Source organism: Sabethes cyaneus, chromosome 3, assembly GCF_943734655.1.
Source record: "Sabethes cyaneus chromosome 3, idSabCyanKW18_F2, whole genome shotgun sequence".
Taxonomy (NCBI): Eukaryota; Metazoa; Arthropoda; class Insecta; order Diptera; family Culicidae; genus Sabethes; species Sabethes cyaneus.
In genome coordinates, this window is record NC_071355.1 from 134,363,581 (window position 1) to 134,387,590 (window position 24,010).

At 37.7% G+C, this 24,010-nt stretch overlaps 1 protein-coding gene across 1 annotated transcript in view; it reads left to right on the plus strand.

The window, feature by feature from the left end:
* The window catches only part of LOC128743811 (serine-rich adhesin for platelets-like), a 202,740-nt gene that overhangs the window by 111,778 nt on the left and 66,952 nt on the right, over nucleotides 1-24,010 (plus strand). The window contains exon 9 of the mRNA XM_053840484.1: nucleotides 6,959-7,571. Within this exon, the coding sequence (XP_053696459.1) occupies nucleotides 6,959-7,571 (613 nt within the window). The remainder of the gene's footprint in view (nucleotides 1-6,958; nucleotides 7,572-24,010) is intronic.

Below are 24,010 nucleotides of genomic sequence, written 5' to 3' on the forward strand. Positions count from 1 at the left end.
GGATTTGTAGAACGCGGATTTCTATAAAGCGAATACCACAATATTTCTATAACGCAATTTCTTCTGTATAACAAATACACGTAGCTTATGGATATTGAGTTAATTGGGGCTAAATTCGAAATAACCGGTAAAACATTTGTAGATACCAAAAACGAGAGTAATCCGATTTTTTTGTGCGGGTATTTAAAAAACGGATATGCTCTGGCAATTTTCTTAGACGAAATTAATGCTGCATCGATAATTTCTATCCCCTAGGGATTCTTCGGGATTTCTTCGTTTCCGTTAAATTTGTTTAACGCTTAGTCCTGGTAGCAATGATATCTTCGTTTGTGTCTCTATAATTGTATTGTAGCTATCTTTATTTTTCTCGCTTTACAGTTTTACGGCGTTTCTCTTTTTTTGGATGTCGGTGAATCACTGAGGGGCTGATGTAGTACAGCTTAGCCGCTTGGTGCATGAAGAAATTTTTGTATTCTAAAATATCTCCAGTGACGAGAATTTGCGGGTTCGATTTTTTGTGAAACTTTTGACTGCTTGATTTGTAGTGTAGCTTCTGACAATAGTTTAGCTGAAAATATCTTGTTGTTGTTTAATCAGCTCCAGGCCGTGGTTTCCTCTGCTGTACGAAGAAGTCGTCTCCATTCCACTCTGTCCATGGCCGCAATTCGCTAGCCACGTAGTCTGCGTAGGGTCCGCAGGTCGCCTTCCACTTGATCGATCCATCTTGCTCGCTGCGCGCCCCGCAGTCTCGTTCCAGCTGAAAATATACGAGAACCATTTTTGACATCGATTACATCAAAAGAGTGCCATTAATGATAATTTTCAATTACTTTTCGCAAACAATTTCCGCAAGGACATTGTTTCTATTCACCCACTAAAGAGCGAATTAAGTTTTGTACTAAAACATAAATATATAAGAAGATAAATAACTATAAATAACGGACATACGCAATTCCACTGTAGAACACGAGCTAAACCTATTTATCGCCAATTTAATTACGTGGAAATTTCTTGAAGGTACTATAATGGTTTTTACAGTTAAAGTTTTTGGACACTCATGAACACTTGAAACTTGAAGCTTTATTTTGTGAATTTCCTATTATTGGAACTAGGTACCGGAATTGAAACTCTGGCTTTAAATATTGAACGTTTATTGAAGTTTCCGAACAGGATGAAAGGTGGAATTGGAATGAAAAAATCTAAATTTTGATTTCTATAACATACACGTAACCTAACAGAGTTGTTACTGTTTCATCGCAACCTATTAGCCGATTGTTGCTATGTTTACACCCCCTCTCAATCTGATAATCCAATCATCTTAGAAAGTTTCTTGAGGCCTTTGTCTTTGTCTTTGTTTAGATTATAGTCACTTTAACCAGTTTTTTATCATTTGACTCGCAGTTTTAGCCATATGGATGCTCCCCTGATTGTCTTCAAAAATTGTCACTGGGTCTTTTGCATTCTTCAATTGGATCAATTGGATCTTCGAGTATGCCAGATAAGGACTGTATCGAAAAGTAATTAGCAACTTTTAAAATGATTTTTAATCCCGATCTGGATGATGTTGAACCTCATGATATGTTTCCGATACATCTGAGAAAAGTGAATCGCCAGCAGTTGCTCTAAATCCGGTAAAATAATCAAACAACTTACCGGGAAGCCTGCGCTCCCGTTCGCTGTGCCTTGACGACGTTTCTCATTGAGTCACGTGTCTTCCTGATTGCGAAGGGAGCGCGTCGTCTTCTTCTGTGTCTGATGGTGCACTATCAAATTCTGATTCACTACTTGCGATTTGCTGGTTCATCTCTTCGGCAACAATTTCATCACAGGGCTGTGTATCTTCCCCCTCTTGCTCGAACGAGAAATGAACCAAAAACGGAACATCTGCTTCATCTTCCACCGAGGCAGCATATGGAAAAGAAGACTCTTCAAACTTGACGAGCAATGACTACCTTTCGAGTGCCTCGATTCCAAAGTCGATAGCCATTTGGAGCATATCCAATCATGATCATCTCACGACTTTTCGGGTCCAACTTCATTCGTTGCTGTCCAAGAATCCAGGCAAATGCTTTACAGCCAAAAATCCGTACTTTATCCAAACTGGGTTTTACGCCTAGCCATTGTTCAACCGGAGTGACGCCAACTGGTAATACCGATGTCGGACTTCTATTCAAGAAATAAACCGTTCTAAGTTCTAGTTAGAAAGTTCTAATTAGAAAGTTCTAATCATTCTAATGTTTGGAAAAAGTTGAACGAAATTTTTGGACGTTCAAAAACTAGTGATCAAATAAAATTGCGAATTGACGGAAAAGTCTTAGACTCTGATCGCGAAGTTGCTGAATTGTTTAATAACTATTTTGCTACTATTGGAAATAACCTGGCCGGTAAACTCCCAAAGTCTAGCTTCGATTGTCTGAAACCCTTAAAGTGTGTTAGTAACTCTATCTTTCTGAGACCCGCTAGCGTGAACGAAGTCACAATACTGATAAATCAACTTGATGTGAAAAAAAAGTAGAGGGCATGATAATCTACCAGCAGACTTGATAAAAGCCAACGTACGTCCATTTTCCGAGATAATCGCGAAGCTTTTCAACAGAATAATAGAAACCGGGGCTTATCCTGACATCTTTAAAATTGCAAAAGTCTCGCCTGTATTTAAATCTGGTGATACTTTTGATCCCTCTAACTATCGCCCTATTTCAACATTATCAGTTTCCGGGAAGGCTGTGGAACATCAACCGCCATCATAGAGCTTGTTGATGAGTTGATAGAAGAAATTGACGACAAAAAAATCGTAGGTGGTTTATTTATCGATCTTAAAAAAGCATTTGACACCATAAACCATGAAATTCTTTTAAAAAAACTTGAGCGATATGGAGTTAGAGGAGTCGCTAATGACTTGATAAAAAACTATCTAACAAACCGGAAACAATTTGTTGCTATTAACGGTGTTCATAGCACTTTACGATCGATTGATATTGGAGTTCCGCAAGGTAGTAACATAGGTCCTCTATTGTTTTTGGTCTTCATTAATGATATTGGAAACTTACAACTTCAAGGCATACCTAAACTGTTTGCGGACGATACGGCATTGTTTTACCCTCGCGCTAATGTTCAGTCCATAGTAAAAGACATAGAATCGGATTTATCAACTCTTATTGAATTTTTTAATGGTAATCAACTCTCGTTGAACCTATCGAAAACAAAATACATGCTTTTTCACTCGTCGCGGAAAAAAATCTGTCAACATCCTGATCCGCTCGTCGGCAATTTGAGTATTGAAAAAGTTGTGTTTTAAGTACTTAGGACTGCATATAGACTCTTGTCTTTCCTGGGGCACACATATTAAGCATGTATCCAGCAAAGTTTCGTCGTTATGTGGGCTTATGAAAAGAGTACGCTGCTTCGTGCCGCATAAATCATTACTAAAATTTTATTATGCGTGTATCCACTCTATATTTCAGTATTTAGTCATTGTCTGGGGTCACGCTGCTAAATCAAAACTTAAAAAGGTTCAAACGTTGCAAAACAGATGTATAAAAATAATTTTCAATTTACCGCATTTATTCTCGACGTATTCGCTTTATACAAGCTTAGATCATAAAATTATACCCATCTTAGGATTGCGCGACTCTCAAACTATCATGTTTGTACATAATGCCTCACATGACCGGACTTTCCGTAGTAATATTATATTTACGACCAGGCGAAACTATCCCTATACTAGACATTCGAATGAGTTATTAAGAAGCAGAGCATCTACCAACTTGGGTCTACAACGTATCACTAATTATGGTCCATCAAAGTACAATTTGCTTCCAAATGAAATAAAAACAATAAGAAGTAGTGTCCTTATGAAAAGCAAGCTAAAACAGTATATAATAAGGAAGGTAAACGAGTATATTATTTAACGTGTCAACCATTTATGTATGTAGGTTTTTTCTGGCTTCTGCTAGTTTTTTCCCTGCATCTCGATTATATAGTAGTTTAAGTAACTTATCTGCGCCACAAACGACTTCACTATAAAGCTATATGCTTTTTTTTTCTTTTTTTTTTTGTTTTACAGTTTTACGTGAATCCCTTCGAAGGAACTAAGTTCCATTGGGATCTCACTTTGTTTTTTTGTTTAGCTAAATACTCCGCGTTGTTATTTTCTTATATTTTATTTTTTTGTATGTGTCCACTACCAGGGGGTTCTCATTGAGAGCTCTTTGGTGTGGGGGTCAGAGGAGGGTAAAAAAAAAAAACCGATGCTAATGCTGCTTCAGGCCACAAGCTTTTTGGCACCATAGACTCAATGAGAATGGAGCGAACCTTTTCAATCAGTGTCCTGTTGAACCTTTCCGTCACACCATTTTGTTGAGGGGTATATGCCACCGGCGTTTCCAATTGTATACCTTTGCTTTTGTAGTACATCATTTGATTGGTTGAGCAGTATTCTCGTCCTTGGTCCACAGTCAACTTCGAAATTGGTTTATCAAACATTGCGGTTACGGTAGCTTCATATTCCAGAAACTTGTCGAAGACTTCACATTTCTTTTTCAGTGGATATATCATCGCAAAATGAGTGTAATCATCGATAAAAGTCAGAATGTAATGAGAGCCATCCCATGCTGCTGGTTCTATTGGCCCACAGCTATCCGAATGAATTCGCTCAAGTGGCCGTCTTACCTTCAATCAAAAGGTTCGCGGCATTGTTTACCTTGGACACAGATATCACAGAAACCAATTTGTAGTGCCTTTCCTTCAACACCCTTTTGCATGCCTTTTCGCCAGTCGCCAATATTTCACCATTCTTTTTCAGTATAGCCAAATTGCCAAAAAAAGCACGTTGATACCAGCTTTGGCCATCTTCTTCACAAATATCAAGTTCTCGCGCAGATCAGAACATACAAGACGTCCTTCATATTGAACAGCACTCCTTTGTTACTAAAAGCATCGATCAATCCAATCTCTTCAGCTCTCATTGCTTGTCCCTCTTTTCTACTTTGATGTTAATGGGATTTTTCAGTCTATTGAGCGATGAAAAAATGGATTTTTCGCATACCAAATGGACACTGCAACCCGAATCCAGTTTGAAGAAAAATTTTCCTCTTTTCTGTCTATCACCTTTTTCAACGTCAGCCATGAAGCTCACCGAACTTTTCTTAACGCAGTTGGCCTCACCACTACGGCAATCCTTTTTCATGTGTCCACGTTTTCCGCATTTGTGACATTTCATGCAAATTTCTGCATTTTCTTCTGGATGTTGCTAGAAAACGCCGCTGATTTGTCCTCTACAGCTTCTTCTTGTCGGTCTGAATTCTTCATGTCATGAGCCGGCAATCGCTCTTTGACATATTCAAGTGTAAAAACCTGGTCTTTCATGTTTTCCAGTGCCGTTACGAGTGGATCGAGGGAATCCGGTAAGGTTAAAAATAGTTGAGCCACCAGATCTGTGTAGTTAGTGTAGCCCCAGCTGTTTTTAGTTTTCGAAATAGTCCGTCAAACTCCAGAAGGTGATTCCTCATCCCAGAGCCGTCCTTCATTCGCAAACGTGCCAGCTGTTTTCTGATTAACGTTTGACTTGCGACAGACTTCTTTGCAAATTGAGTTTCGAGACTTTGCCACATTTCACTCGTGGTTCCCTTCTCACGCACGATTTCCAAGCAATCATCGGCAAGACAACTCACCAGTAGAGATTTTGCCTTCCGATCTCTCTCTCTTCGAATTTAGCCTTTTCAGGCGGTGCTTCCGGAACGACTCCAGTAAGAACGTCTGAAACTCCTGCTGCTTCGAGATAAAGCTTGACTCTGTAGCTCCAGTTCAAATAATTCTCTCCATTTCCGTGAAAAGGAAGAATTCCAGTCACCAGGTCTTTAGCGGTGGTGCCCATAACCTATTGCAGCTAGGTACCGGAATTGAAACTCTGGCTTTAAATATTGAACGTTTATTGTAGCTTCCGAACAGGATGAAAGGTGGAATTAGAATGAAAAAATCTAAATTGTGATTTCTATAACATACACGTAACCTAGCAGAGTTGTTACTGTTTCATCGCAACCTATTAGCCGATTGTTGCTATGTTAACACCTATTAAATTTTAAGCAATTTTCCGAATACAAAAATATTTTGGTGAAACTCGTTTAGTATCAAATTGATAAGAAAAGTATGTTCGAATGCTTTTCAAAGAAATTCGTAGACTAGCAGTGACATTTCTATTTTCTAACTGTGGAAAGTTCTGTTTCTATTCGCCTCGTTTTACAGTACACTAGAAGTCTAATTTCGGCTCTTTGTGACTCAAGTTGGCTATTGACTGATTTACCAGGGGGAAATTCACACCTGAAAGTGGACAATTACTAATACCCCCAATTTTCTGGTGACATCATGAAACGATCAGTTCAAACCACAGTCTTTCGATTTCACATTCCCAATTGACATTGTTGACAGTCTGGAATGCCCAATATAATTCGGAGAACTAGTGATTTTTAAACCCAAAATGCAATATATTTTATTTCAATATATTGCTTTTTAAAACAGTTAGTAAATTATTAAACAAAACATGTTTTTCAATGTATATTTTGAGTATTAAAAAATTACTTTTTTCGCGGGGGTAAAACGGACAGCTATTTGGCCATTATCGAGTCACTTGTTTCCTGACACTTGCTTCTTGTTAATTTGACATACGTTTAATCCAACTGGGACCTTCTGCTTGGAAGTCTGTTCTCTGTGCTCGGCGGTGTAGCTGGAAGGTGGGGGTGGAGATAGTTTTTTTCTTTTCTAAAGAAATAGGTCAAAATTTGCATGACCACAGTTTCGAGTATGGATATTGTTTCTGTGCTATCAACTGTGCTCTATATTTTATTGAACATATCTTCTTCGTAAGAATATTAGCGAATATGCAAATTTTATTTGTGATTCAGAAACGAAAACTGGTGATTTGAGTAAACGTACAAAATGTACATTTTCTTTATTATTACAGGCAAAGTTATCATCAATAGCGATAACTCATGAATCCCATGATGAGCAACAAGTCAGCCCCATCAAAAGTGAACTAGACCACCAGTTCCATGGCGATTTGGGGCCTGAAACGGATGTAGATGGACAAGATGATTTCAATTCAACTGACACGTCGAACAATTTTCAACCTAAGAATGTTTGTGACATCAATTTGTCTAATTCAGTGAAAGCAGTTTCATTAGAACACAAAATAATACAGCATCTTTCTGAACAGAATAAAGATTTTTTGGCTAGCAGTCATCCTTTCAACAATGATACATTCGATGAATATCACGACAAGATACATCAGGAAAGCAATGATAACGAGAGTGACCATATCGGTGAACAAGCAGTTGATAACAAAATCATTGATGCTCTTGAATCACTAGAAATGGCCAAAGAAGAAAAAGAAAAGGATCAAATTGAAAATGTCACTCATGATCTGGTTGATACTTTTACTATACCAGAAAAGATGGATTATTTCCACGAAAAACAGTGCACTACATTGGATTCAGAAACTGTAGAAGAACAACAAAACCATCAACCCCTAAACATCTTTGAAATCAGTGCCAATCGAGAGATACATAGCAATACTGGTGAGTTTATTTGCATTTATTTGAAATGATTAGCTAATTAGCTAACAAAATAATATTGCTGTGGTAGTTAAAAACCGTAATAATCGACGTGCGACATTCGGTTTTATTCTTGTTCTGTGTGTCGTAACTACGTCGCATGTGTTGCGCTGTATAGCGCATCAATGTGCGAACACAGCGCACCACGTGCGAGGTAGTTGCGACACGCAGAACAAGAATAAAACAGAATGTTGCACGTCGCTTATTACGGTTTTCAACTTCAACAACAATAACAATAACAAGAATAAAACCGAATGCCGTACGTCGATTATAAGGTTTTGCAAGGTGACGTCACGAATGAACCGGAATGAACGAAATTCACCCATCTGACATCCACTCGTGGTTTGTTTACTATTTGTTAGGTAAACACGATATGCATAAATTGAAGTTAAACGTTTTGAAAGCGTATTGTGCAGCAGTGTCGCCCTCCAAACTACTCGGAATGGCAGTTTTTGTGCTTTTCTGGCTTGCCGTTAAGGCCTTAAGCAATATTCACTTTCAACATGTTAACCCACTTTCTAAGTCCATGTAAACAAACCACTGGTAGACGTCAAAGAAGTGAGGTTATGCTCGCCCGTGCAAAACCTTATAGGGCTTGCTAATTTGCAGTTGTGTTGGTGGTTTGTTTTCCCCCAGTTTGAAAAACGTCATGGAAAAACCAACAGCAGCAGCAACAAATCGCCTGTACGTATACGCGGCATAGTGTGCGTATGGTAGCTGTCAGCGATCTCAAAAGAGTTTTGCACGGGCGAACATAACCTCACTTCTTTGACGTCTATCGGTGGTTTGTTTACATGTAATTAGAATGTGGGTTTACAACATGATGAAAGTGAATACAGCCCGGACTCGATTATCCGGGTGTTCATTTTTATTGTCAGCCCGGATAATCGAATCATTATTTTTAGAACAATTTTTTTTGAAATATCAAGTTTTTTGACTTTTAGGTATCATAAATGTTTTATTTATTATTGATCTATCTTCCCAAAAGTCAGAAAATTCCTTTCTTACGATTTTTTCCACTGATGATTTTTTTGGTACAAAATTATTTTTTGTGTGTTATGATTTTGAATATTTAGGTGTTATAAATGATTTTTTTTATTATTGATCAATCTCCCCTAAAGTCATAAGAAACCTTTTTTGCAATTTTTTTATTAATGATTACCATGATGATGATGATGATGATGATGATGATCATGATTTTTTTATCATGTCATTTATTTGTTCAGGCTCGTATGCGGTAGCTTTAAGGAGCCAACTTTTTTTTTATAATGTCTAATTTTTATACATGATCAACAATGCTTATGTACTATGTTAGAGGGTACGATCGTTACACCCGATTCACTGGGGTTAGTATGGTTTAATTACTTCCAAAGCTGGGAGGACGAGGAGGGATAGGTTCAAGGGTTCGAAGCTCATTATTGTTTTCTTTTATTTGCGATGGGCAGGGTCCAATAGATAAGGTGCTGTTTAGCGTACTTCGTGGGTAAGGGCCACAGTTAATGTGTCTTCATCGGGGTGGCATTGGTACGAGGGAATCGTTGGGACGGTTGGTCTGCGAATTACACAAAAGCGTATTAAATTCTTAAATCACTTTTTTTTTAGAAAGTTATAAACCAGAGTCATGTATTGAAGATCCCTGCTTGCCAGAATGTCTCGCACCGGCACGTTTGGTTGTCTTCCTCGGGCCCGAAGGGAATTTGTTAGCTGGGACCTGACATCACAAAATTCGGAACACGACCATATAGTATGCTCGATGTCGTGATAGCCATCGCCACAAACGCAGTGGTTGCTTTCTGCAAGTCCTATTCGGTAGAGATGCGAGTTTAACGTATAGTGATTGGACATGAGCCTGGATATCAAACGAATGAAGTCTCGACCCATATCCAACCCCTCGAACCACGCTTTCGTCGATACCATACCTACGATTCCATGAGGATTGCCAGCTGACGAGCGCTCTCTGGCGCAAAATGCTAAAAAATTCATTATAGGCAATTGGTCTATAACAAATTTCGCCCTAGGTTGCGCCCACCTTGGCTAATGAGTCAGCCCTTTCATTGCCCGAAATGGAACAGTGAGAGGCGACCCACGCTAAGGTAACCTGGTATTTTTTCCCTGACAACGTTTTTGAAAGCTCTCGTATTTTCCCCAAGAAATACGGAGAGTGCTTTGCAGGCTTCATTGAGCGAAGGGCCTCAATAGCACTGAGGCTATTTGTAAAGATAAAATAGTGGTCTATGGGCATGGTTTCGATAATCCCTAGAGCGTGGTGAATTGCGGCCAATTCTGCCACGTACACAGAAGCAGGAGCATCGAGTTTGTATGAAGCAGTAACATTTTCATGGAAGACACCGAAGCCAGTGGACTCATGCTTAGATCCATCAGTAAAACACATTTTATCTTATATTTATTTATACTAACGTTTACGAATTTATTGAAGAAAATCTTAGGGATCTCAAGTGCACGAATTTGATCCGGGATACAAATTATGTCTTCTTTCATGGTGATATCGAAGAATATAGCAGAATCAGAAGTATCTTGCGACGCGACATGATGAAGTGTATGAAGAAGGGCTGATATCTTGAGTCATGTAATCGAAATATAAAGTCATGAATCTACTTTGAAATTGAAGTTCGACAAGCCTCTCGAAATTACAAATCACTAATGGGTTCATAACCTCACATCGAATGAGCAGACGGTAGGACAGTTCCCAAAAACGGTGATGATCATGATGATGATGATGATTTTTAATTAAAAAAATTGATTTCATTATCACAGGATTTATTTTTGTTTTGTTCGCCGATAAAAGGGATATAAGAAAGGAATTTTGTAGCTTTTACTTGTCAAGTAAAAATCATCATGTAGCATGAAAACTATAACATTAAGGTTTAAAATAAATCATCGAAAAAAAATAATTTTTTTACCCGGATAATCGAGTCCCCGGATAATCGAATCCCCGGTTAATCGAATTCCCGGATAATCGAGTCCGGCCTGTATTACTTAATGCTTTACCAGAAAGTCAAAAAAGCACAAAAACTGCCTTTACAAGAAGTTTGAAAGACGATACTGCTGGACAATACGCTTTTAAGACGTTTAACTCCAATTTAATCATATTGCGTTTGCAAAATTCGTCTAACAATTGGTAATGGTGAATCGCGTTCATTCGTGACGTCACCTTGCAAAACCTTATACAGCACTCGTTCGCTAATTACACGAATGAGGCGATGCGATTAACGAATTTCATTTTTTAATTGCACGTTAATTGCCAAAATTTATTATAAAACGTGATGCGTTATCACTGTAAAGAACTCTTCGCATGCATTCACGCGGACGTTAAATTTTAGGAAAAACATTTAAATTTTTACAAGCGAACTAAAAGTTTTATGAATATGTGTTCAATTAGCTAAAGTTTAGCAAAATTTGCATGAATTTGTTTGTAAGGTATCTACGTATTGCAGAGATACAGAGTTTGGATTCGGCAACGCTGCATTTTTGTTTATAGCAACCACCTAAGAAACCACGTGTAGTTTGGCAGATAACTGCTTTTTAGTTGCACGATCGTGCAACTAGCGAAAGTGCAGTTAAAAGACGGTGCGACTAGAGGATGTGCAATTAGCACACGAGGGTTGTAGCTGAAATCACACGGACCGTCAGCGAACATCATCGGCAACGTATCGTAATGGAGCGTCAGTGATGGTCGCATGCATTTTCAATGCGCGCATTCACACGTGTCCGGAACGTCACATCACGCGTCAAAGCTCAAGGCACTCGTGTGAATGCGCTCATTGAAAATGCATGCGACCATCATTGACGTTTTTATAGAAAATAAAAATGGATCATTGAACCACAGGCAAACAGAAAAGACACTAGTGTTAATTTCATCGTCCATGCAAAACCACTTATTTTTTAAAAATGCATGTTTGGCAATGCTAAAATTCCCCAGATGTCAAATTTGGTTCCATTTGCTTGATTAGTTCTCGAGTTATGCAGAAATTTGTATTTCTTTTGTATGGGATCCCCCCTCTTATAGGTGGCAGGGGTCATAATTTCCCTTCTAAAGAGGGGAGGGGTCTCAACTCACCATAGAAAAAATTTGCCTCCAAAAACACCCACATGCCAAATTTGGTTCCATTTGCCTGATTAGTTCTGGAGTTATTAGAAAATTTGTATTCCATTTGTATGGGAGCCCCCCCCCCCTCCCAAAAAGGGAAGTGGTCCTAATTCATCATAGAAAAAAATCTTGCCTCCAAAAACTCCCGCATGCCAAATTAGGTTCCATTTGATTGATTAGTTCTCGAGTTATGAGGAAATTTGTATTTCATTTGCATGGAAGCCAATCCTCTTAAAAGGGGGAGGGGTCATAATTCCCTTCCTAAAGAGGTTAAGACTCTCAATTCACTATAGAAAAAAATCCTGCCTCCAAAAACACCCTCATGCCAAATTTGATTCCATTTGCTCGATTAGTTCTCAAGTTATGCAGAAATTTATGTTTCATTTGAATAGGAGCCCCCCCCCCTCTCTTAGTGAAGGAGGAGTCTCTTACCATCATAAGAACCTTCCCCGGCCCCAAAAACCCCTAAATGCAAATTTTCACGCCGATCGGTTCAGTAGTTTTTGATTCTATAAAGAACATACGGACAGACACAGAAATTTGTGTTTCATTTGTGTGGCAGCCCCCCTATTAATGGGTGGAGGGGTCTCTAACCCCTACTTGCAAATTTCCACGCGGATCGGTTAGGTAGTTTTCGATTCTATAAGGAACATACGGACAGAAATCCATTTTTATAGGTGTAAATGTGTATGGGAGCCCCCCTCTCAGTGGGGAGAGGGGTCTCTAACCCACGGTGTTCAAAATACCGTTATTAAAAAATAAAATAGGCCATTTAAACTGAAAATGCCAGTTGGTTTGAATTGCCATCCTACACCTCTGAACCAATTTTTAAAAAAATCGATCGATGAATTTTTGAGTTACGCCCTTTTGAAGTTTTAAAGGGTAGATTGCTCATATAAAATAAATAAAAATCTTCAAAGACACTTCCAAAATGAACGTAAATCACAGCCAGTATTGATTTTTTAGGCAACATATACCCATTAGTGACCTTTTTAAAGTTTTACGCTGTATTGGGACTAACCGGAAATGTTGCGGATTAAGTTATCGCTATGGGAATTGGCCAGTATCGAACATGAACAATGGCTTATCATGCGACACCTCAAATTACGCCAGAATTTGAAAACTAGATCAATCAAAGTCAGATCAACTACTAGCGCCACGTTGGTTATATCTGGACAAGTTCCGGGGACTTCCGGGAACACCCAGTCAAGTATCCAGTTTCGTCCATGATCATAAACTTATGATGCGACACCTTAAATCACACTTGAATTCAATAACTAGTTCAATGGAAGCCAAATCCGCTATCTAGGATCAAGTTTGGTCATATCTGGACATGTTTGGGGGACTCCGGAAACCCCTAGATAATGACCAGTTTCGAACATGAACAAAAACTCATCATACGATACCTTAAATCACACTAAAACTTTTAAATTGGATCCAAGTAAGCCAAATTGAGTACCTAGAACCACAATGGTCAATTCCGAACATGTCTTTATTATTAAAAAAGTACCGCATTGTGTTATTGACTTCTCTAAGGGTGCCCAGAGACCCCAAACTTGTCCAGATATGACCAAACCTAACCTTAGATAGCAGATTTGGCTTCCATTAATCTAGTTATTGAATTCTGGTGTGATTTAAGGTGTCGCACAATAAGTTTTTGTTCATGGATGAAACTGGCCACTTGTCTGGATGTTCCCGGAAGTCCCCGAAACTTGTCCAGATATAACCAACGTGGCGCTAGGTATTTGATCTGACTTTGATTGATCTAGTTTTCAAATTCTGGCTTATTTTGAGGTGTCGCATGATAAGCCATTGTTCATGTTCGATACTGGCCAATTCCCATAGCGACAACTTAATCTGGAACATTTCCGGTTAGTCCCAATACAGCGTAAAACTCTTAAAATGGTCGCCAATGGGTAGATGTTGCCTAAAAAATCGATACCGGCTGTGATTTACGTTCATTTTGGAAATGTCTTTGAAGATTTTTATTTACTTTATATGAGCAATCTGGCCTTTAAAACTTCAAAAGGGCATAACTCAAAAATTCGTCGATCGATTTTTTTAAAAATTGGTTCAGAGGTGTAGGATGGCCATTCAAACCAACTGGCATTTTCCGTTTGAATGGCCTATTTTATTTTTTAATAACGGTATATTGAACACCGTGTAACCATCATAAGAACCTTCCCTGGCCCCAAAAACTCCTACATGCAAATTTTCACACCGATCGGTTACGTAATTATAAAAGCATCGGTAGTTTAACATACAAATTTGCGATTTTTCCTCACAGTAAAGAAGAAAACAACTCGCCCCTTTGCTTAGCCAGAAAGCGAATAGCAATATTCGCCGTGATTGTATAACATTTCACCGAATACCATTTCGCGAAAGTTGGTACTTAAGCGGAATGTACCATTTCACGATAAACTTTTTAATGGAAAGTACCATTTCGCAGGTATGACCCTCTTCTTACTCGCTGTCTCTCGTTCGGACCCAACTGAAGGAAAGTAATAGAGGTCAGTAGACATAGGAAAACAAATAAACCTAGACAGAGATGATTTCTGCGGGGGGCTGTCCCCCGCAGTGGCCGGCGCTTCCGGTGGTGGGTCGACGGCAACACTCGCGGCCTACGACCGTCTCGCCCGGAATTATGTAGTGTTACAATAGATAGTGTTTGGTGGTCTTATTAGGCCATTGCAAATTTTTTCAAAGTTTTCGGAATTGGCTTTAAAAATCGGAGGGCAAAAAATAATTTGTTGGATGCAATTCGATTTTTTTTAAATCAATTGTCTGTGGGCTCCACAGCTTAAAGAGCTCGAAAAATGAGGGTACGGAGTGTTAACGCGTCTAACATCAAACAGAAATGGAAATCCAAACAATAGAATTTACAAAAATCGCAATTTTTTCTATCTTTTTGTAGTTTTTTGTATGGACAAAAACTTTATAAAATATTTGTAATAGTCTTATTGACTATTGTTTTATGGAAGAGTTTTTTCTCGAGTTCTCGAGTTCGAGAATAGTTTTCGAGTAACACAAAAATGTTTATTTTATTTGTATGAGAGTCTTTATTCCACTACCAGTGGGTGAGGGGTCTCAAACCATCATGAAATAAATTCATGCCACCAAAATCTCCACAAGCCAAATTTGATTCCATTTGATTGATTGGTTCTCGAGTGTTGGAGCGGAGTATTTAGCAATCCCCTACGCGCGCAACCGGTCTATTAACTAACACTATCTATACCGTGGACCCCCGTTCGTTTGACCGTTTTTGATCTGAACACTTTTTAATTTGAACCCCGTTGGTTTGCACGATGTGCAAATTAAAAATGGTTCAAATGTCATTCTCAATATGACATCATTTGCTTATGCAGACAATGCACATAAACACGATTTGTTTGTACTGATCTAGCGTGTTTAATCTGTTTCACAATGCGTTTTGCCAACGATTATGGTAGAAATCTGATCGGAGAATGAAATATTCGCTGCTTGCAACTGCCAACTGAATCAAACCACCAAAACAATAACAAAGAACAGGGCAGCCAGTTCACACAAGCTCCAGCATATTTAGGGTTACCAGTTGTTCAAATTAAAAGCTAACCCCGTTAGTTTGCATGAGGAATCGTACAAACGAACGGGGGTCCACTGTATACAAGCGAGAAGGAAAAAATCAAATTCTTTCACTTCCAACGAATAAGTAGAGCAATAAAGACGCTATTTTGTACTCGGTCGGTTTTTATTCGAATTTGTCGGCTTCGGTTTAATCCTCCAGTGATATTCCGTTTTCTGGCGTCAGTGATTAGTCCAGGTTCTAATAACCTCTCCGGTTAATAAAACTCCGGGCAGTTTGAGTAGTTTCAACCTAGCTTTAACTAAATCCGACCTATTTACAGGTAGAATCATTTAAGAGTGTATGTTTTCACGTAAACTTGACGTGTTGATTTTTTTGAGTGTATTATTCTGCTTCACCACTACAGCACAGACAAACAGACATAACACTCGTTTTTCATTATTCGTAGCGATTAAACCGTCATTTCAAATTTGGGCTTAGTTGGGAATATCACCGTTTTGGTCAAAGTGGCACTTTTTGACGAAAAAAGGGGAATTCCCCATAAAAAATACTTCCTACTTCGAGAGATACCCATGTTGCTATTTGATATTTGGGAATGTCGATCATAGATGGTGCTAGTGTTCAGGCTAAATGTGAGGTACGATATTTTTTGTTGATTTTCTTCCAAGAGTTATGTCTGTTTGACTGTGACTAGAGTAAACTTTTGGAGGTGGCAACAACAGACCTCATAGTCCCTAGACAAGAATTGGCGCTGGCATCACTGGATATTTACAGGTTATGTTTAGAGTGACCATACCGTGGACCCCCGTTTGTTTGACCGTTTTTAATCTGAACACTTTTTAATTTGAACTCCGTTGGTTTGCACGATGTGCAAATTAAAAATGGTTCAAACGTCATTCTCAATATGACATCATTTGCTTATGCAGACAATGCACATAAACATGATTCGTTTGTGCTGATCTACGTGCTTAATCTGTTTCACATTGCGTTTTCCCATCGATTATGGTAGAAATCCGATCGGAGAATGAAATATTCGCTGCTTGCAATTGCCAACTGAATCAAACCACCAAACAATAACAAAGAGTAGGGCAGCCAGTTTACACAAGTTCCAGCATATTTAGGGCTACCAGTTGTCCAAATTAAAAACTAACCCCGTTAGTTTGCATGAGGAATCGTTCAAACGAACGGGGGTCAACTGTATATAGAGTGGCGACAATGTCAAAATTGGAATGATAATTATCTGTCAGTGTCATTCCAATCGAGCAGACGACCAATCCAACGCGTATGCAGGAAAGAGAAATAAAACAAGCATTGCTAGAGCATTGCATACTTTTGGGATGACATGTCGCCACTCTGTATATAGTCACTCTAGTTATGTTCTGTTTTGCTTTGTAGAGTGACTGTCAAAATTGGAATGATAATTATCTGTCAGTGTCATTCCAATCGAGCAGACGACCTATCCAACGCGTATGCAGGAAAGAGAAAGAAAAACCTTGGAAAAACCGCATTGCATACATTTGGGATGACTTGTCGCCACTCTGTATATAGTCACTCTATTGCTTTGTACTGTGCTACAAATGTCAAACTTGTTTACATTTGACTTGTGCAGATACTGCAGATCAATAATAATCAGACAACGTTGATAGATTTCATTCTCGCTCAAAACCTCGCAGTGGAAAGATCGGAAAGTATCGGCCATTTTTTCTTTTACGCGACACGTGGTTTTTTGCTTCTAAATTTTCGAATATTTTCAACAAGTTTGGCGGATGTGAAAAAGTTATATTAAATCGAACGTTTAAATATTTCAACTAGATATATTGTATTCTCTTATCTTAGTTTTCTTCAGTTTCTTATGTAAGCATTAGTGTAAGTTGTGTACAGTGTATGAATAGCGAAGATAGCGATTTTGGAGGATTTGAGGACTGCCTGGACCCCCAGCAGCTCGATGATTCTCGGATTAACATAGAAAAAGAAAGAAGAAATTTACGTCGTAGATATGAAATAAGCGATGACGAGTCTGAAGGTACTGTAAATAAAAAGAACAGAAATATGGCTAACAAAAAGATAAAAGAGAAAAAAACAGATAAGAATACCAAATCTCAAGAGGACATCACAGATAAAATGATTACAGACGATTTTCCGAATCAATCAACCAGTTCACAAAATCACAAAACCCAAATTAATTCCAATACAACAGAACAACTACAGAAAACAAAGAACACAAATCCATCATTAAACAAAGTATACAAAGATAACTGGATTAAAAATACAACCAGCACCATTTTCTTTATTGAGAGACAAAAACTACCAGATGAAAACAAAACCGAAAATAAAACAACCCCAAAAACAATTCACCCGATGGAACTTGCAAAAATCTTATATAAAGTCGGTATAAAAAAATACAAAGAATTAAAGGCAGCAGGACAAGGACGATTTAGAATATCATTTGATAAACCCAGAGACGCTGAAGTTCTTCTAAACTCAAAAATATTAACAGACGAATTTAAGTTACAAATCTATATCCCGAACATGCTAAGAGAAACAATCGGAGTCATTCGAAATGTACCCCCTTCGCTTTCAGAAGCAGAAATCCTAGAAAACATGAACGCAGGAAACAAGAAAGTGACAAAGATAGAACGTATAAGCAGAAAGATTGATGATAACCTTGTACCCACATACACTGTTAAAATTTATGTTGAAGGACAAACGCTCCCCGATCAAGTTTCAATCTTTGGAATTGATACAAAAGTCGACTATTATATTTTTCCGCTTAAAATGTGTAGCCTATGTTGGAGATACGGGCATAAATCCAAAGCTTGCCGAACCAAAGAGCCCCGTTGCGTCAATTGTGGTCACAATCATAGTGATAAAGAATGTACTACAACACCCAAGTGCGTGCATTGCTTTGGTGCACATCCAGCAAATAGCAGAGATTGCCCGGAAAGAGCCAGGCAAGATAAGATTCGCTATGCTATGGCGACTGATAAGCTCACGTTTCTCGAAGCCGCAGACAAGTTCCCTAAATATCAGAGGGTACAACACAGAATCGATTCAATAAGAGATTTTCCACAACTCCCCGATCAACAGCCCGTAACAGAACCACAAACACGAAATTTTAACAACTTCACACAGCTTCAGTACCAACGAACCTTAGCAAACGTCACCACTAACCAACGGTCGCATACAAACGATTCCTTGGATAGAATAGAGTTTGATAACATCGTTAAACAGGTAAAGGAACAACTTTTTAAAGAACTAAATTTAAATACTCTAATGCATAAGATCAAAACAATACACTCTTCTATCATCAAACATTCAGAACAGTATAAACATCGTAAAAACTCAATAGACTCTGACATTTTCTTGATTGACATAAGCGACCAAATACAATCCTTATTAAATCCGGAAGTAATACAGTTAAATAACGATCATATCCCTCTTTCAACCAACAATGGATAAATACAAAAATTTAAACATCATGCAACACAACATTACTAGCATCAGACCCACAGATACACGTAAATTACTTATACACTTCCTTTCAAAAAATAAAATCGATATCGCACTATTACAAGAAATTTGGATGAGACCTAATGAAAACTTTGATTTTAAGGGATATACATTTATTAAGCACTCAAGACCCGCTGGATACGGTGGGGTAGGAATTTTAATTAGAAAAGAACTAAGGTTTGAAATAGTAAAACTCCCACAACACAACCCAGTAGAAGCAATAGCCATTAAAACTTTAAACACAGAACCAACAATGATTATAACATCTATTTATGTACCACCATTGCCAATTCGAAACCATGAAATAAGAGATCCATTAAATAAAATCATATATGAGATAGAAAAATTTAATTTAAACACAATAATTGCGGGTGATTTTAACGCACATAACCAAACTTGGAATCCGCAACGTTCTACCTGTCCCCGAGGTGAACTGATTGCTAATCTTTTTGATAATACAGACCTAGTCATGCTCAATGACGGTACCGCTACGCTTATTAAACCTCCAGATAGTCAACCGTCGGTTATTGATCTTACCTTCGCTTCTCCTGAAATAGCATGTAAAATTGACTGGAATGTTATTCACGATGAAATTTTTAGCAACCATAAAATAATAAAATTCAGCATCCAAAACGGCACTAAAAATTATAACTTTCCTACTGAATGTGTAAACAAAACACATGCAATCGAAAATATTAATAACCTCCACCCCTCTTCTATAAGTTGCGGAGCTGACCTTATAACTGTTTTGGGAGAACAAATTAATAAGGCTAAATTCTATCGTTCTAATAGCAATCGAATTCCTAAACCTTGGTGGAATAAGGAAATTAATGAACAACACAAGATTAAAAACAGTCACTTGATTAAATACTACCGAAATCAAACATATGAAAACTACATTGAATTCAAGAAATCCAAAGCTAAACTGAAAAGGATGATTAGGACAGCTTCCAGACAAAGTTGGAACGAGCTAATCGACTCTATTAATCCAGACATGGACCAAAAAACTCTCTGGAATACCGTTAAAAGAATAGGCGGAGGATTTCCTTCAAAAAATAACGTAAGCCTTTTAAATGACCACTCAGTAGCAACCCAGTTTATGGACACCAACTTCCCACAAGCGGAAGAAATTGACTTTTACCCCAAACCAACTAATGACTCAATAAAAATCAATATTCATGAAGTTATAAAACTAATAAACAGTAAGAAAAGCACATCAACTCCTGGTACAGACGGTATCTCATTTTACATTTTAAAAAATATGAACTTCCACTTACTATCTCGAATTATAGAAATAATGGAGGTCACGGCCAATGACGGGACTATCCCTGAGGATTGGAGAAACACAAAAATTATTCCCATCTTAAAACCAAACAAGGATCCGAATCTAGCTATTTCATACAGACCCTTGTCAATGTTATGTGTCATTTTGAAAATAGTTAATTTTTGCATTAAACGGAAATTATCTACACATATTGAACAAAACAAATTAATACCGTTATATTCCTTCGGCTTTAAAAGTAAGATATCGACATCTAACTGTATGAATACACTGTTATCCCATGTCAAACAAAGTAAACGAGACGGACAGACTATTATTGCCACTTTCCTGGACCTTAGTAAGGCGTTCGATAACGTCAATATAACTAAATTGTTAACAATTCTAGAAAATAGAAACGTTCCACAATCAATAACCAATTGGATTTACCACTATCTTAAACTAAGAAATGTTTCTCTTACGCTTGCAGATGGAACTGTAATAAACAGAACTACGAACAAGGGACTTCCTCAGGGTTGCCCCCTCTCACCAACGTTATTCAACATGTATACAATTCAAACGCACTCAATATCAACGAAAGACAAAATATTAGTTCAATACGCAGACGACTTTACAGTCCTGGTAAAGGCTAATAATTTGTGCAATGCTACCGATAAGATGAATACTTTCCTGGCACAATTATCCAATATCTTCTCCGAACTTGACATGGTAATCAACCCTGACAAGAGCGGGGCCATGATTTTTTATAATACCTTTCATCCAAACACAAATATTCAACTCAACAACTTCCCGGTTGAAATTAAAACCATACATAGATTTTTAGGAATCTTTATAGATTATAAACTTAATTACAATAAGCATATACAAACTACAGTTGCCAAAGCTAAACGAAAAATTAACATACTTAAAATGCTAGCCAAAAAGAAAAACGGTGCACACCCGAAAACTATGTTGCGTATTGCAAAAGCAATAGTACAACCACACCTTGATTACGGTCTGACGGTAATTGCAGGAACCTCCAAAACCTCATTCTCCAAGTTAGAAACCGTCCAACACTTGTATATTAGAGTATCTATGAGATATCTCAAGTCCACTCCTAACCACGTCATCTTAGCTGAATCAGGCATTTTACCGCTAAAAGAAAGAGCTGAAATACTAGCTTTTAAAGAAATAGTTAAGTTAATTTATAATGACAATACCCCATTGACACCTTTTTTGTACCATTTCATACAAACTGACAGTGAAGACAAATACATGACTTACCTGGAATACATTGCAAGCATTAACAACTATCACATATTACAACTTGCTAAAAAAATAAACTATCATCGAACAAATAAAATCACAGTTAAATCTGAAATAGATAATTTAACAAAAAAATCAAACGTTACCATCCAAAAACAAATCGTTGTAAGAATAATTAATACACAATACAAAAATTCATATCACATTTATACTGATGGTTCAAAAATTAATAGTAAAACTGGCTACGGCTACTACGACAAACAACAAATGCTGTCTTACAGTGGAAGACTGAAAACCCAAATTACCATAATGAACGCTGAGATTATAGCCATCATTAAAGCAGTTGAATACTTAATTACTAAACGTATTAAGACGGCGGTCATTTTTACAGACTCCAAAAGTGCAGCCAAGCTAATTCAAGGCGACAAATCATCGGATAACTATCTCATTGGTAAACTATTCGGATTAGTAAGTCAATCAGACATAGAAAGTATCACAATACAATGGATTCCAGGGCACATTGGTTTGACTGGAAACGAGAGAGCAGACCAAGCTGCAAAGCTTGGTACAGAAAGAACATGCATTGAAGACACATCGCTCACCAAAAATGACTTGATACTAAGCTTTAGAAACGAAACGATTTGCTTCTGGAAAGAACGGTATAAAACATTGTCTGAAACCAAAGGATGTTATCACCGCAAAATCATGCCAGAACTTACATTGGACCCATGGTTTAAAAATTTTGAAATTTCTACGGAATACACAGTAACTATCAACAGACTCAGATCAGGCCATACTGCCACTAAGGATAGACTTTGCTTATGGGGTTTAATCGCAAATGATAATTGCGAACACTGTAATATAACGGAACACACGGTACACATTTTACATGATTGTCCTAAACACAATAGTATCAGAAGTAAATATCCTGTTCTCTATAATAAAATTGACATAACTTCCATTCTTGCGGAAAACCAAATAGATAAGATCATACAATACGCGAAATTCCTTAAAGAATTAAAATTAAGCATTTAACACTGTTCACAACCACCACTTCTTCAATTTGAATTTATTCCAAAACGCGCTCGTTTACTAAGTTCTAAATGTAAACATTGTTACAATGATATGACATGGCTAATATGGACCCCTCGGTCTGCGCCAAACCAAGCGAGAAGAAAAAAAAAAAAAAAAAAAAAAAAAACGTTGATAGATTCGGACAAACTGCAAGGTTGCGGGTGCTTACAACTATCGATAACGAGCTGCACCACAATTTGCAGCAGATTTTTACCGGTTAGCTGATACCAATGATCTAAAATAATGCGGACTGTCTCCAAATTCATGCCGCTATTTTTTTTTTTCATCATAAGTGAAGTGCGGCAATTTCTCAGTAAAATAATCTAACACGAACATATCCGAAATGATAACTTCGCTCCTGGCGACCTATTTCGGAATCATAGCCGGTAACTCTGCGGGCCGCAGAGTGCACTTATTTCAACACCTGCAGCTGCAGGCTGCATGAATATGAATTATTTGTTCCACAAGCACCGGCACCGAGTAGTTGTTTTTGCCTTTTTCTTTTTGGAAAACGTAAACACACTTTTGACACTTGTAGCTCAGAAGTGCTGGCTTCTTGCTGGAAGATGATTTTACGGATAGGCCGTATGAATAAAAGAGTTAGAGTAAACTCTCCCATATGATTTACACGGGAAAAGCGAAGCAAACTGTTTTACGCATACGGGCTAATTCACGGTCCTGCTAGGCAGTCATGTTTTTGGAGTCAACATCTAACCATTTGCGTAAATGAAACAGCATGACACCGCTATACGTCCTGTTCGTTTCATTCTGCAAAGCCGGTATGCTGGCAGACGGGTAGTATTTTCAAATCTTAGCCAGATTTTTGCAAATAATACCCACGCCGGCAGTAGATGTTGGCTACTGTCAAACACATTGAGTATCCGGTCAACCACTCGTGAAATTCCTTTGTAGTTCTTAATACAAAAATAAAGCTTTGTGACGATAAATCTTTACGTTTAATTTTCAATAATATCGATACGAATATTTGAACTTCTTCATAGATCGATACTCGCATTTAAAACATTATCTTTGTCAGTAATTTGATGAAAATCTTTAAAGATATTACACTAAATTTTGTTCAGTATGAAAGTATCGCAAAAACTTTAATTTTCTTCGCAGATATTCATCTAAAACTACTTCTGTTTTGATATCATTGTATCTTTTAACATTGATAAAGGATAATGAAGAATGGCATCGATGCGCATACATGTGCATATATGATGTATATGTTCAACCCGAAATTAACAATATGTTGGAAGAATCATTTGAACTGAGTAAATACTGAACCCAAACATCTTCTGCCAGTTTCGCCAAATTAGTTTGCGACTCTCGTACATAGACGAATTCGCCAATACGTTAATATACATGCATGGGGTCTTTTAGAATATGATTGCCATTTTAATCTAAGCTCCCCAAGAGTAATCGTAGATCTGAGGATTAGTGGTACAGTTTAGAAATTGCATGGGTTCGAAACTTGCCCGAGCCAAAAATAAAAACAAAAAAAAAATACGTAAAGATTAGTAACGAATTGGCGACAGAAATTGATATTTATTTTCGAAGATGACGGTTGATATCGATATTTTGGTGAAGATCTTTATAAAGTAAACTTTAATTTTCTATTAAGT